The sequence below is a fragment of the Brachyhypopomus gauderio genome, chromosome 10, assembly GCF_052324685.1.
Source record: "Brachyhypopomus gauderio isolate BG-103 chromosome 10, BGAUD_0.2, whole genome shotgun sequence".
NCBI classification, from domain to species: domain Eukaryota; kingdom Metazoa; phylum Chordata; class Actinopteri; order Gymnotiformes; family Hypopomidae; genus Brachyhypopomus; species Brachyhypopomus gauderio.
Genome location: NC_135220.1, coordinates 24,980,991 through 24,996,278, shown reverse-complemented (window position 1 = coordinate 24,996,278; position 15,288 = coordinate 24,980,991). Strand labels below are relative to the sequence as shown.

Sequence of the window (15,288 nt, the reverse complement as noted above, 5' to 3'; positions counted from 1 at the left end):
AAGTTACGAACTGCCGTCCAGAAAGACAATGTCGAAGAAAATCCAGCAGCTGTATGATGAGGAAAGGGAATTAAAACAGGTTATTGTGAAGAGTGCCACAAATGTGGCTCTGACTGGGGATCACTGGACCTCTGTTAGCAACAAGAATTATCTTGGTGTGACAGCTCATATTATAGATGAATGGAAGATCCAGTCATTTGCTTTGAGCATGCAGAAGACCACTTCTAGGCACTATGGAGATGCCTGTGTAGAGGACTTTATGGCTGTGGCAGAGGCCTGGGAAATTAAAGAAAAAGTCTACCATCTAAAATGTTATTTAAAAAGATCTATTTAAAAAGACTGATTTACTTCAGTTCTTCTTATTCTTCCAATATCCTGAGCAAAACTCCCAAAATTAAAAATTTTTGGTCAGAATTTCCAGTGTTCTGAAAATTGTTTGCTCTGTTTTCTGCATTCATCTATTGGTCTGTGTAGTAGACTGGTGGAAAAACAAACAAGATGTTGAAGTTTATGCTTATATTCATTGATTCATTCATCATTCAAACTTAAATTTCTCATGTTAAATACTGAAATGCGATTAAAATGCGATTCATTTCGAATAATTAATTACAAAGCTTCTAATTAATTTGATTAATTTTTTTAATCGCGTCCTACCCCTAATATATATATTAGTGTATACTATACTATACTACTGTATAGCTGCAGATGGCAAAAGGCCAGTCTGAATGGTTGGACATCCCTCCCTCTCTCCATAATGCCAGGCTAAATGTTCGGCCCACACACATGTACACCTCACCAAATCTGGCCCTCACTGCAAAGTTTGGACACCACCACTGATGTAGACTAATCATCAAGACAAAAAAAACTACTATGTATGTGGGCTTATCAGAACTTTTGGAAGTTTTTATTTTGAAAAATGTGTCTACTAACCAGTGATGGCTTAGTTACCTTGAAAAAGTAATCCGATTTCTGATTATTGATTAATCCTTTAAAAAGTAACTTAGTTACGTTACTGATTACTTGATTTTAAAAGTAATATGTTAGATAACAAGTTACTTTATAATAATAATAATAATAATAATCTTTATTTGTATAGCACCTTTCATACATACATGTAACTCAGTGCTTTACAGAATAAACAAAAAAGAAACATTAAAAGGAAGCAAAGATAAAAAGACAAAAATAATATATTAAAAGAAATTAAAGATAAAAAGGAAACAAACACAATAAAATAATGAAATAAAGTGACAAATTATTAAAATAATAGACAACATTATGTAATAAAGTAAATAAGATGGAGAGTTTCTTAACTAAAAGCAGATTTAAACAGGAAAGTTTTGAGATTCTTCTTGAAGCTGTGCAGGGATTAAATGCCTCAGCTCTTCAGGAAGAGAGTTCCAGAGCTTTGGGCCATAGTGGCTAAAAGCACCCTTGCCCATCCTTAATCGGCTTTTAGGAATCACCAGTAGATTACTGTTTGAAGACCTGAGAGAACTGACCATGAAGACATTTAAAAACCATCACTAGAACCTTCAAATCTATTCTAAAGCTGGCAGGTAACCAGTGCAGTTACATATAAAACACGATCGCAGCTCTCACAGGTTCGCGCGCAGAGTCGAGTGCTACGGTCAGACGCAGAAATATAACTCCAAGAAGAAAGCAAATATATATATTTTTTAGTGCTGTCAATTCCAGGTGCCGCGATTAAAAGTCCTCACCAGGATTTTGCTCAGGCTTCCTGGATTGTGTTGATTCCACTAATTTTACCTGGATTGCTAATTAGAAAATCTAGCAAGCTTGAGCAAAATCCTGGTGGACTTTTAATTGAATTAAATTGGAATTGACAGCACTAATATTTTTACTAAGGAAAATGAAAATAGTAACGCACAGTTAGACAGACTAACATTGTTACACAAAATATCAATGTAATTCAATGGAGCCATTAAGTCTTTTAGAACAGCGCTTCAGGCATCGTTAGCAATGACCAGACACCTCTGACGTAGACGTAGGTATCTTTCATGTGCACCATCATGAAAGATACCTCTACGTCAGAGGTGTCTGGTCATTGCTAACGATGTTAGCTTTAAAACAATGTATGCTTTAAAACAATAGAAATGAGAGCAAAGCACATTTGTCCACAAGCTCATCCCAAAGGCAGTGTTACGGTTATGATGTCTATCAGATGACTATTCTTTTAAGTTCTTTGCTCTTTTATCAGTCAACATGTTTGGACATTTTGCTTGTTTATGTTGCACCATCTACATCATGTGAAATCTGTATCAGGATTGGACACACACGTAATTCCAGCATACAATACAGTATATATCAGGGGTGCCCACAGTTTTCAGCTTGCGAGCTACTTATAAGATGACCCAGTCAGAAAGATCTACCGGGGTGGCGGCGAACGTAATTTGTTGAGCGGGGGGGGGGGGGGGGGGGGGGGTGGCGAACGTAATATGTTGAGCGGGGGGGGGTGTGGCGAACGTAATTTGTTGAGTGGATTGCAGATTGGCTGCCGTGAATGTCAATCAAAATACAACCGTCAGTGCAGATGTGCGATTCATCTACTACTATTTTATGTGACGCGATCTACGCACATTCCTTCGCGATCGACCGACAGTTCCTTCGCGATCGACCGGTCGATCGCGATCGACGTAATGAGCACCCCTGGTATATATATATACACACACACTATATATACTACATACACATATATATATACTACATACACATATATATATATATATATATATATATATATATATATATATATATATATATATATATATATAAGAAAAATGTGCTGTATTTTATCTATTGTGATTTTTACACCGCAATCGAAATTTGTCCTCCGCTTTTAACCCATCTGTGCAATTAGAACCCACACACACACACACACTAGTGATTACTAGGGGCTGTGGAGTGTCCAGGGCGGTGGGCACCCCTAGCCCGGCGCCCGGGGAGCAGTTGGGGTTAGGTGCCTTGCTCAAGGGCACCTCAGTCATGGCCTCAGGTCTGGGAATCGAACCCACGACCCTCCGGTCACAAGACCAGTTCCCTACCACCAGGCCATGACTGCCCCCTATATGTATATAGCGTCCTAGATAGTTACATAATTATACTTTTTTTTTCCGAATACATTCTTCAGTATAATTGTTAATAGAGAAACAAACACATGCTAACACAAAAGTTAGGGTATACTCTCTTTAGATGTATTTTTACAATTCCAGCATTGATCAGTGTGCAGTATTGTTGACAGTAACAGTAACTCCAGTATGTCTACAGAAAACAAACATGCATAATGAAAATGTCATTTTACCTTTACAAATAAAAATATTAAGAATAGGTAGGGGGAAAGAAACAGCAGTAGTCATCGTATATCCAACTTAAATTACCAAGTGAATTATTTTGAAACTTGTCTTCCTTGTACAAATACAATTTTAAAAACAAATGTGTCCCATGATAAAATTTTAAATGTTTCATATGCAAAAGTCTAGCTGTAACATCACTTTTTTTTTAAATATCAAACATCCTTTGTGTCAAATGTAATGATCTGGCATCATTGTGTGGTAAATCTAGAATTATATCAAGAAAAAAGGAATAATAAATGTGATCACTACTTTGGCTGAGTAAAAAAGACAACTGTACAATTAGGTAGCAAAAAACAGCACAATCACATCCAGATCTTTTAAATACAAAAACATTTCAAATGATGTAAGTGTACCATGAAATGACGATAATTAATTTTTAGTAGCTTCTGTTACAATTATGAACAGATCTCGTAGAACCTGTTTCCAGACTCAATTTTACAGTGATAACAAACTTAAAAACAAAAATTAACGACTGTTTTTGAGAGTGCATACTTCATGTGGCATGGTTATTTTGAACTTTCAGAACTAGTATATACAGTGAGGAAAAAATAATATTTGAACACCCTGCGACTTTGCAAGTTCTCCTACTTAGAAATCATGCAGGTCTGAAATTTTCATCTTAGGTGCATGTCCACTGTGAGGGACATAATCTAAAGAAAACAAAATCGGAAAATCACAATGTATGATTTTTTAATTATGTATTTGTGTGTTACTGCTGCAAATAAGTATTTGAACACCTGTCAATCAGCAAAAATGCTGGCCCTCAAAGACCTGTTAGTCCGCATCTAAAAAGTCCACCTCCACTCAACCTAAGATGAAAATTTCAGACCCCTCCATTTCTAGGTGGGAGAACTTGCAATGTTGCAGGGTGTAAATACTTATTTTCCTCACATTAATAGATGCTCATATATATAAAAAGATTTGTTAAACCCAAAGACCCAAAAAACAAACGGGTACCATTATACCTGAGAATTGAACCATTTACTTCAATTAGTAGTGTAATTTCAAGGGTCCCTCATGAAATCCTTGACAATGTTAAACAATGTTAATACAAAACAAAGCTTGCCTTAAAACTCTTGCACTACACTGTAGTGCAGTTCATCTTTAATCCAGTGTGCATATTTCAAGTCTATTCTAAAATGATAGAATCAGCAATCATAGAGGCCAGTAATCTGCACTCTGAACTAGTTATGTTGAAACAAACCATTATTCAGAACATCCCAGCAGAAACGCGTACGGGTTTGCTTTCTCTAATACTTCAAATCTTTATCATGTACCAAGCGTGCACACACCGTGTCATCTGTTAATATATACTGCAGTATTGCCTTTACAATTCTGGTACTGTAATTCTGAGTTGCAATATACAAAATCACAAAATAATACTTAACAAATTAAGCATCCTGACCAATCAGATGCCCCTGGTGATCCAACAAAAGTAAATAATTCAGGTTAACATATTGTTTGAAAATCGTCAACCACGACTAAAGGACTAAATATGTAGCAATATAATCACGATACAATATTCCATCCATATTGTGCAGCCCCTTAATGAACCAACCGCATCTTGATATTAAGAGCGAAAACTCCAGCTCCTCTGGAAGGGCTGCAAAGGTTTCTTCAGAGTGGAGAACACCAGGTGGGGTCTGAGCCGCTGAGATCTTTCTGGAAACACTGCTGCCACACTGGCAGGCGTAGGGAACCGACTGTGGTAGATGTCAGGATAGGATCTCTGGAACTGGACAGAAGATGGGCAAAAAAACAAAAACCTTAGCGCAGTCAGGCCCCCAGCATCCGAATCTGAATCATCTGGATGGCCACAACATGTCAACATCACGATTGTGGCTGAAGACGTTCGCACCTGTTTCAGTTTCTTCTTCTTGTCTTTTGTGGACATGGCCTTGTCTTTAATGAGGCTTTCCAGGAGTTCCACCATAGCTCCCTGGGAGCCGGTGACTCTCTGCTCCTCAAACTCCTCCTTGCTGATCTGCCTGCAGTAAGCGTGGGGAGGGGATTCCACCGAGGAGTCCGTGTCTGTGCCCGCATACTTTATCTGCTGACGACAGGAGGGCACAAGCCGCTCAGTTTAAACAGGCTGCAAAATGAATAACTGCTCACACGCAGTTACTCCGTGGCAAGCATGTGTATGTGTGTATATGTGTGTAAAACTAACCTGAGCCCTTCGCAAATGGGCCAGGTGCTCCTCCACAGACCGGTGCAGATCTGTGGGCACCTTCAGGACGTTTTCATAATTGTCCATCATAAAGGTCACCAGCTTGGTGGCCAGCAGCTCATCCAGATCCACTTCATCTGCTGAATACAAAATGCAGCGGGAGAAGGTCTGGACCATCTGTCAAACAGGTCAGGGGGAAAGACAGCAAAAAAAAAAAAAACAAGCCAATCAGAGCACATGTGAAGAGTCATGGTCAAATAGGTAAATAATTCAATGACGTATATGGAGTACAAGGGTGCGTGTTCCTATAGCTTCATTGAGCGGAGGGAGCGTGTCGTTGTGGCATGCTTTAGCCATCAGGCGTAGCAGCAGCTGCAGCTTGCGCCTGCTCGGTGGGGGCAGGAGAAGGCAGCAGGCCTGCAGGGCCTCCACCACAACCTGCTGCTTAGGGAGGAGTCCTGAGGCAGAGGAAACAGGAAAACGTGCTCAACTTTGGTTAAAACTAGACCTATGTTAGTTAGCTGGATGATAATTTTTAAATTTTTTTTAATTTAAATTTTTTGAGCAGGACGATGATGTGTCGGGTATGTCCAAAGTCAAAAATACCATGTCGTCAACCATCTACTAAACTATTACGAAACTGTAGTATTAACACATCAACATTCAGAAGATGTCCTGTAAGTTGCACCATATCCTAACCCACTATCATCACTCTACTTTTTATTGATCTCTTACCCAGGATGCTGACAAACATCTCATACAGATGAAAAGTCAGCAGTGGCTCCTTTAATCTCTGAAAATGTTCTGCTACTGTTCGAAAAACATCTCGCTCAAATCCAGGATACATGGGCTGCTTGCTGTCATTTCCATTGGGCCCTGAAACGACACAAAGTTCAGTTGTCCCGAGATCGCGGTAAGGATCACTTATTATTTGCTAACACCACAACTTCCTACTCACAGTTTGCCAGGCATTTCATTGCAGATAACACCCAATGAGGCAAATCCTCTGTGAAGAGAGAAAGAAAAAAAACCCAAAAATGTTCCACCAGTCCACCAGGAATGACTGCATGAATGTACATTCGTATTCAGGTTTGTTCTGGTTAGGTAGAGCTTTTCCTCACCAGCTCTGTTCTTCAGCACAACAATGCCCTGCTTGTTCACACTGAAGACATTATGAACGATGTGTTCTGGTCTCAAGAGCTTGGAATCAAGAAGTCCATCTAAAGACTGGAGCCCCAAAATCCCCTGTAAACTGTTCAAGAACACAGTTAATCAAAGGGGGGGGACACTGGCATAAAGCTAAAGATGGGAATAAAGTACATTGGCATTTTTTTGATTCAGTACTTACTGGGTTAATGTCATTGATTTCCATATCTGAACTACATTCTTGGGTGTGAGGTCTCTTTTACGAATGAGTTTGCATTCGGCCACTTCACCTATGGCAATGCTGTGCCTTTTGTTCCATGACTCTGAATTCTAACAATAGCAACGAATATCATGTAAGGAAAGTACATTTTCATAACATCATTTTAACTACATTTTATGCATTTGAACCCAAGTCCCTTACCAAAACAAGAGGCTTCATGGGCAACCTGTTTGACACCTGTGTCTCTTCACAGTCATGCCAGGGTGGGATCTGGGGGACAAGCTTCCTCTGGGCCACAGGTGCATGCTGAGGAAGAGGCTTTAGAGGTGACTGTGGAGGAAATCTGAAATAACAGACATGACAGAAAAAATACTTAAGTTACACAGCAGAAGTGTAAAGTGAGGTACTTTATACCATTTGGTTTTTGCACTTTCAGTCGTGGGGGTGGGGTGTTGGGACGACACCCATCTACAATGTATTTTGCTCCTCAGCACAAAGCACCTGTACAAACGTCCATTGTCATCGAAGTCCTCTTTACCGAAACGTCCTTTAACATCTTCGATAACATGGTTCTTCAGAAACTTTCTCAGGAGCTGCAAAGACTGATAACGCGTCACCTCTGGCCCAAAGTTCTGGTTATGCTTTAGCAGGACATAGAGATAATCCACAGCTTCAGATGCCGTGAAACTGTTATCGTAACTCCGAAAATGTGCCCAGTGTCTTTTTAGTGGCATTCCTCCCCGAAAAAGCTTGATCGTCTCATTCCACTGTAAGAAAAAAGAACCGTATTTTTATTTTGATTTATTTATTTTTTTTTTTTTGGGGGGGGGGGGGTGGCATTTCCCAAAGAATTTATTTTACTTAAGGACATTTACATTTTTTGTTGCATTCTTTCAAACAGGAATTAGTAACCGGACAGTTGGCTAACGGATCTCCAAACAAAATGAAGGCAGACTGTCCATCCACCAAGCGCAATTACGGGTCGAATTTTCCTACATTTCTACACAAAAGGCATCCAAGTTATTAATGTATATTTGCGTTACATTACACAAAGTAATTTCTTGACTGAACGCCTGTGTTGGCACATGGAGCCGGTTTGGGTGGCAGCTTAGGAATGCCAGTTTACAGTAGCAATTATACCTTTATGCATGTTCATCTAAAGTTTTTAAAACACAAATAAAAAACACAAGAAGCTTCTTGTGTTTTTTATGTGTTTAAAAAACTTTAGATGAACATGCATAAAGGTATACTGTAAACTGGCATTCCTAAGCACTTTTAACTGTAGCGAACTAGCTAGCCGTTTTCAACTCCATCACACTCGTTTTAGCCAACTTATTGGTCATACAAGCTAAGTTTGCATTACTTTGTAGATAGCTGAATAACTACATGTTGTACTAACGTTACAATAAATGTAGACGAGTCACCAGTCGCTGTAAAGATGTAAATATTGTTCCACTCAAGCCACCTCACTAACTCACCAACTTCGTTGCCCTGTACGGACCTGGACCGATCATTTTCCCATCCATTCTTATTCTCTTGGTGGTTCTAGCCAGCAATCTAGTTTCATCATAGCGAAATTAAACATTCGCTTTCTCGCGTCTTAACACGGAATGCTGAGGTCTAATACGCATTATCTACTTTTCTGTATCTAACATGCTGGCTACATTATCCATTTTAACCCTCGGCTGAACATTTTTGAAAGCTGGAAATGTTTTTCCTGCAATACGATTGGAGAACGAATTACCACGTGACATCCCACCAAATAAGGTCTCACTTCCGGAATAGCAACGAGACTAAGCTTAGGAAAAGAAATATGTAGGAAGGTATTGACATAATTTATTTTTGTTTACTAAAAAGATACATTTTTTCCATTTTACAAATTGATAAATAGCACAGCATATGAATACATTATACAAAGTAAAGGACTAGAAAAAGAAAGACAATCATTGGCACCTTTGGCTCTTTGAAGAACGTCACTGCCTCAGTCATATAACTTTTTTAAAAGAAAAAGGAAGACCACATTAAGAACATTAAACTGACAAAATAAAAACATTTCATAAGGCTCAAAAGACTGTTACAAACCCAGCTCACAAGACTCAAGCATAAACAGGTAATCAGTCGTGCTCGTCCTTGGGGAAGGTGACTCAGGCTTAGTGAGCCCAACATTTAAATCACCTATTGTGCCCCCTCAGAGTGCAATTGCGTTAAAAACTTCAATACCTCTGCTCTCACAACCCATGTTTCTGCCAAACCAACAGTTCATATTGTCAAGCCGAGATTTACATAGAGATTTACACACACAGATGAGGGGATGTTAGAACAAATATTGTATACCCCATAACATTTCAGAACCCAAGTGAAGACCATACTAACCAGGATCATCAAGTGAATAACCACAAATGTGCTAGCTTGGCGATATTCAGTGATAAAGGTGGCATTCCACAAAGTTTTAACATAAAACAATGGGTAGAACCGAAATTTTCTGAAATGATTAAAGTAAACCTGTTTAAAAAGCTGCAAGATCTTCCCTTCGAGGCGACCAGATATTTTACTCGACCTTCTTGTGTACTCCATTCTGATAGCACGATACATGGTTGATGGCCTTGGGCAATCTCTTGCCTTTGGTGTAAGCATGGTAGTAGAAGTTCAGGAAGAGGATCAGGAATATCAGTCCATACGAGCCAATGACGTACAGGAACACAGGGAACTGGTATGGGCAATCCTTCATGAAGAAAAACTGTCCAATGTGGATGGTCACCATCAAAAACTGAACCTGAAGAAAGAAGTGTATTAAACTACAGCTCCAATACTCAATTACAAAATCCATATAATTAATGCTATATACACTCCTTCACAAAAAGATTGTTGGTTTATAACACGATCACATACCAGCTGGATGGTAGTCATGTGCTTCTTCCACCATAGGTACTTCTGATAGGCTGGTCCCATAGCAGAGAGAGCATAGTAGGAGTACATGACCACATGAACACAGCAGTTCAGCATAGCGTGGAAAGTTCCTAGGCCACCTGTTGAAGCACAGCATCCCTCCCATTAGATCTTCATTTCACAGGTTTACCAGCAACCACAAGACCTGCTTTAGACAGTTAAACAATCCCATGCGCAAAACTCCCAGGCATCACTTCACCTGCAGCAAATTTGACTCCAAACCACCATGTGAACGGCATGATCGAGTGATGGTAGACATGGAGGAAGGTCACTTGGCTGTTCTTTTTCCTCAGTACAAAGAAAATCTACCAGGGTAAGAAAAACAAAATCCACTTTAAATCATAATGAACAAAAATCTGAACATTTCAAAAAGCTACTTCCTTGCAGAACACTTACTGTGTCCAACATCTCCACAAACTTTGAGAAGTAGTACAACCAGCAAGTCCAGGCCATCTGAGAAGGACATGGAAGGTCAATCAAGGAGTTATACATTGATTAGTATTCCAATCCAGAAGTCAGAATTAAGCTAAACTTTCTTACCCTGACAGCCTGGGGAGAGCTGGAGTAGTCCACAAGATCACACCTGTACGAGTATCCATTGGCCCAGCCAGACATGAGAAACTGGATGGGAGGGGGGGAGAAAAATGTAGTACTTGCTTACATCAGCTTCATGACGTATGCAAACCAACACCCATCCACACCTCCTTAAAGCAAACTTGCTTGAGATTCCTCATGAGCAATTGACCCCACCCATACGTTATGAGGGAGGAGAGAGGAAAAAAAATTTAAAAAAAATGTTCTCGAGTACGGGTTCTTGCCTCTAGTCAGTCAAGACCATCTAGCTCAGGTCTGCTGGGACTCAGACCAGGTCAGGGGGTTTAGATAAGTTATGCAAAGACTTAAAAGTACTACAAAACAAGGTTTGAAGGAACCATGCACGACCATCCGTGTTCAGTTAAGCAAAAGGCAGGATTCACGTTGCACAATTATGACTTCAAATTAAAATGCATTTCTTAGCAAAGCAACACTACTAGAGAGTAGAAAAAGAAAAAGAAAAGCTGGTTACCAACCTCATAAATCATGTAAACGGAGAACACAACTATACTGAAGTTGTAGATGACCATGGGCCGCTTGAGATCAAAAGGTTTGCGGTTTTCCATCAAACGAGGTCCCAGTGTTTTGACGAAATAGACGTAACACAGGATGACCAACGCCTGAGGGAACGGGGAGGACATAAGTGGCCAGTCCTCAACTCTGGGGTCTATGGAGAAGAGCAGGAAGAAGGGGGGGGGAGATGATAAGTCAGTTTTGGCTTTCACAGACATCTTGCACCAAGTAGATCTCCTTTGACTACCTTTATTCAGATCAATGCAGTCAGTCACCACTTGTGTTAAAGCTAGTAATAAACTACAGCAAGTGTTCATTCTGGAAAGTCCATTTTTAAACACTTTTTGGTGCAGCATTTTTGCTGTGGGCGTATCTCTGAGGCAACGAGGGTTAACCAGCTGTGCAACAACGGCCTCGCCCCGTTACAACGCCACGCTGAGGTAGAGCTGCAGGCCCTGCTGGTTTTATTCTGCGTCTCCATGTGTGAACATTCTACACAGTCATGGTTCCATTTCATTAATGTAGGGGGAAAAAAACACTTACCTGCTTCCTTTAAAAATTCATCATACAGCAACACAGCACTTGAGGTGAGTCGGTCGAAAGCCATGTTTCAGATTCCCTGTCACAAAGAGAGAAGACTTTAAATTAAAACCAGTTATTCCGCCTCATATCTATTCAGTTTTGACACAACCAGGGATTCCTGAGATTACAGAGATCTCACAGTTTAGCATTCTTTCAAAACCAAAGACCCACACTGTCAGAGCACAAGATGCCTTCCACCCACTTTAGCCACTCAAAACAAGTTTTTTTTGTTTGTTTTTTTTTTCTCCCCATTGGTCGATGGGGAGGGGGCGCAATTAGACCATTCACGTTACAAAACGTAGTTTTGAGGGGGGGGGGGGGGGGGGGGGGGGAGAGTTCAAAACGTACACCAAGAGAATACTATTACCAACTGAGAAATACGACGAAGTTGATGATGAACCAGGCTGGACTACATCTAGTTTACACAGAAGACTTATCTACCCACTCCATCACATACGACACTCCCGAGGATATAATGGGCGCGCTATAACCGCTCCCAGTGGAGTCAGGTTAAGGAAGAGTTCATTCCTCAAAGTTGAAAACCCATATCGGAAATAGCAGTTTAACAGCACAAACGTTTAAAATCATTAGTGTAAAAAAAGTCGCTTGAAAAATTATTACTTGGACGTATGTTTCAGTAAATCGCAGCCAAGTAGTCCAAAGACTTTAAATAACTCGCTCAACGATTGGCAACCATTGAGATACTTGCCAACACGGGGCAGTTTCTGAATAAAATCTGTTAAAGCCAAACGTTCAAGACGCAACCAACCTCGACGCCGTCTCTCGGCCTGCGTTGGGTGATGCTGACTCGTCTCTTCGTTCTCCAGATAACAGGTGGCACTTAAAGACGACTAATACCTGCTCGACTTATCTATGACCCACCTGTACCGTGACTCCACCCACAATTTGATACGTGGGCGTGCTTTATAGAAGCTTCCGGAATTTTAACCGAAACTCTCTTCAGCGCTCTCATTGGTTTTCTGTGTTGTATAAAGAAACGCTGTTAGGTCGTCTTGTACTCCAGCAATAACGTTGTCTGAATTTTAACACCAAAATGATGTGCCCTAGGCTAATGCGTTTGTATTGTTTTGTAGAATATCTTACAATAAAATTATTTCTAAAAACCTTTAGCTCATGAAAATGTATTCAATAAATTATTTAGTGAAAGGTTATATGGCTGCAGCGGTACAATGCCACTGGACGTGAGGGTGTATAAACATGTTCCTCTGAAGAAGGGCTTATTAGTAAAAAAAACCCAATACAATAGGAAACATTAGTGGTGCGATGGGTGAGAGTAGTTATAAGGGAGAACAAATGGGGCCTCTTTGACATCTAAATAAAGGAGAAACTGCAGTTTGAATTAGGCCTGTTTTGTATTCTGATACCTGTAGCTGTATTTTGGTACCAGTACAATAGGTTTCATGCAATTTACACCTAAATGTAAGCTAATGATGTGACCATTTAGGGTCAGGGATCATGTTTTCCCATCAGAATATTTTAAAGCATTGAGAAGTGAAAATAAATTGTATTGCTCTTAAAAAAACTAACTAGCAGAGAGTGACTAGCATGTTTTTCAGAAAGTAACTAGCATGTTTGTTCATTTTCACCTTGAGTTGTCATTACAGAAGCAAATATTGCCAGGAAATGTCCCAGTGCCACCAGTAGATGCTGCCATATCCGTTCACCCACACCATCCACTGGGTGCAGTTACAATTCGCCCAGCCTAGACCCACCTGAGTAGAGACTCCCACATCTGTACTGAACTGGCTACTTGGACAAATAATGTGATAATGCACATACTGTGTTATTAGCTGGGTTGTGCAGGAGGGACAGGTTCCTTCCTGAGTCTTGGTCTTCCCAGTGTTTCTTTTCTGGGACATTTTGCATGCCACCATCATCTTCCGTTTGTTCCCTAAGGATTATTTGAAAAATTATTTGAAATTATTTGAAAAAAACTGCTTTGTGACAATGTGTCTTGTAAAAAGCACCTTATAATTAAATATGACTTGTAGTATCAGATAAAGCACTTTTTAACTCAGAATCTTAGTTTCTACATACGATGGAAATCATTCTGTACATCTTTGTGTTTGTGCTTTTTCTGCAGAAAGCTGTAAACGTAGATACCTGTGTTATGACACATACTTCCGCTGAGTCCTTTACTCATCTGATTTCAACATTCCAAACATTTCATCAGTAAACATCTTGTGGAGTGTCAGTCTAATTGTTCTTTTTTATATGTTTGATTAAGCTTCCTATATCATAATAGTAATGGTAAAACATTGGAGATATACATGCATGCATTAATGAGTTCTTAAAAAATGTGCCTTTACCACATACCTACAAAACCACAAAGTGTGCAGCATTAACAACATACAAAGCTTAGCCCCCCCCCCCCCAAAAAAAAAAAAAAACTAACCCACCTACCCTGTAAATATGACACTTCTCAAATGGTGATTCTAATTAACACAACATTCAGCTCAAAAAGAATATAGAATTCTATCAATAAGAGTACAAAAGACAAAAGAACATTGAGACACAGGCTGAAAATCTGGGTGTTGGTGTTCCGGGCACATAAACCAGTCCTTCTAGCTCTGTAAGAACAGTGCTGGATTCTCATCATCACACTATGACATGTAGCCCTTATCAGACATGGAGTCTGACACAGTGACAAAGAGAGAAGCATCTGAACTGAAATGTGGTCTGAAGGACTCCAGTGTAGTTTCCTTTAACTCTTTGGAATATCTGAAGATGGGGCTGATAGCGTTTATGCTGAAACTACATAGTGACTACAGACTCCTGTCCACACTAATTAAAGTCCCATTAAATGTTAAAAGTCCCTCTGGATAGAAGTGTAGAATGATTCAATTTCAATCTAAATGTAAAATTTACCCATTGTCCAAAGTTGTGTTATTATATTTCAAACAATTATTCCATATGTCTTGTATATGGACAGCATTTACTTTTCTGGGACTGGTTTGGGCTGGTTTAATCTGACAAAGGTCAAGTTACATCAGAACAAAAGTCTAGATGATTTCCCACTGAGTAAAGACTAAGTGATCGTGAAAAATAGGCAGCTCGTAAAACCTACACAGAGTGACAATAATGCAAAGGACAGCAGGAAGACTTTTTGTCTATGATACATGAGAAAGGTAGGTAGTACTGGTACAGCAGGATTAGCTGGTCATAGTAGTACATTCTCTGAATTGCTCTCTCTCTCTCTTTCTCTCTCTATCTCTCTTTCACTCTCTGTGTGACAGTATCACACTGCCCTTATCTAATTTGACAGCATGATTACCACAGATATAACCCTTTATTTATATTTGGTACAATTCTTTCTTTTAAACCTCTGCTTCAAATCAGACCATGGACTGAGACAACAGATAGTAGTCTTTGCTTTAAGTTTGTTACAGTGCTGGATAAACTACATTAAGCAAACTGGTCTTCCAAGCATAGCAAGCATACCTAAAATGGGTTTGTATAGCAACATTTCTCAGTTATTTGCAGTCTTAAGATACTTTACAACAAAGTAAACCGGTCATTTTTTATAACCTATGTTGGCTTTTTTTAACATGTCATAGCGATAACTAACCATCCTGTGGCAGTACCGGTCACATAATTATAAGTCTCAGATTATAACTCTGTAAAAATAAATGCGAGGTTACTGTTAAAACAGACCCTAACAGTCGCGTGTTTAACCATCCCCACTCCTCAATGTTTCTCCACATGAAAACATTGCATGAGCTTCA

At 39.7% G+C, this 15,288-nt stretch overlaps 2 protein-coding genes across 3 annotated transcripts; both read right to left on the bottom strand.

The window, feature by feature from the left end:
- Positions 1–3,201: 3,201 nt before the first annotated feature.
- Positions 3,202–8,599, bottom strand: LOC143526104 (DEP domain-containing protein 1B-like). Of its 2 annotated transcripts, none has more exons than XM_077020763.1 (11): positions 8,386–8,599; positions 7,409–7,674; positions 7,109–7,250; positions 6,890–7,017; positions 6,663–6,793; positions 6,500–6,547; positions 6,277–6,417; positions 5,833–5,999; positions 5,542–5,718; positions 5,230–5,424; positions 3,202–5,106 (listed from the first exon to the last, which is right to left on the bottom strand). In XM_077020763.1, the coding sequence occupies exons 1-11, from the start codon at positions 8,431–8,433 to the stop codon at positions 4,942–4,944; spliced, it is 1,608 nt and encodes a 535-aa protein (XP_076876878.1). In that variant the 5' UTR covers positions 8,434–8,599; the 3' UTR covers positions 3,202–4,941. The 2 variants fall into 2 exon arrangements, with proteins under 2 accessions (XP_076876878.1, XP_076876879.1); XM_077020764.1 differs by having other exon boundaries at positions 5,230–5,421.
- A 124-nt stretch (positions 8,600–8,723) lies between these two features.
- Positions 8,724–12,455, bottom strand: LOC143526106 (very long chain fatty acid elongase 7-like). Its single transcript, XM_077020765.1, has 8 exons — positions 12,312–12,455; positions 11,504–11,579; positions 10,924–11,114; positions 10,394–10,474; positions 10,250–10,306; positions 10,053–10,158; positions 9,797–9,933; positions 8,724–9,680 (listed from the first exon to the last, which is right to left on the bottom strand). The coding sequence occupies exons 2-8, from the start codon at positions 11,565–11,567 to the stop codon at positions 9,456–9,458; spliced, it is 861 nt and encodes a 286-aa protein (XP_076876880.1). The 5' UTR covers positions 11,568–11,579; positions 12,312–12,455; the 3' UTR covers positions 8,724–9,455.
- Between the last annotated feature and the right edge of the window lie 2,833 nt (positions 12,456–15,288).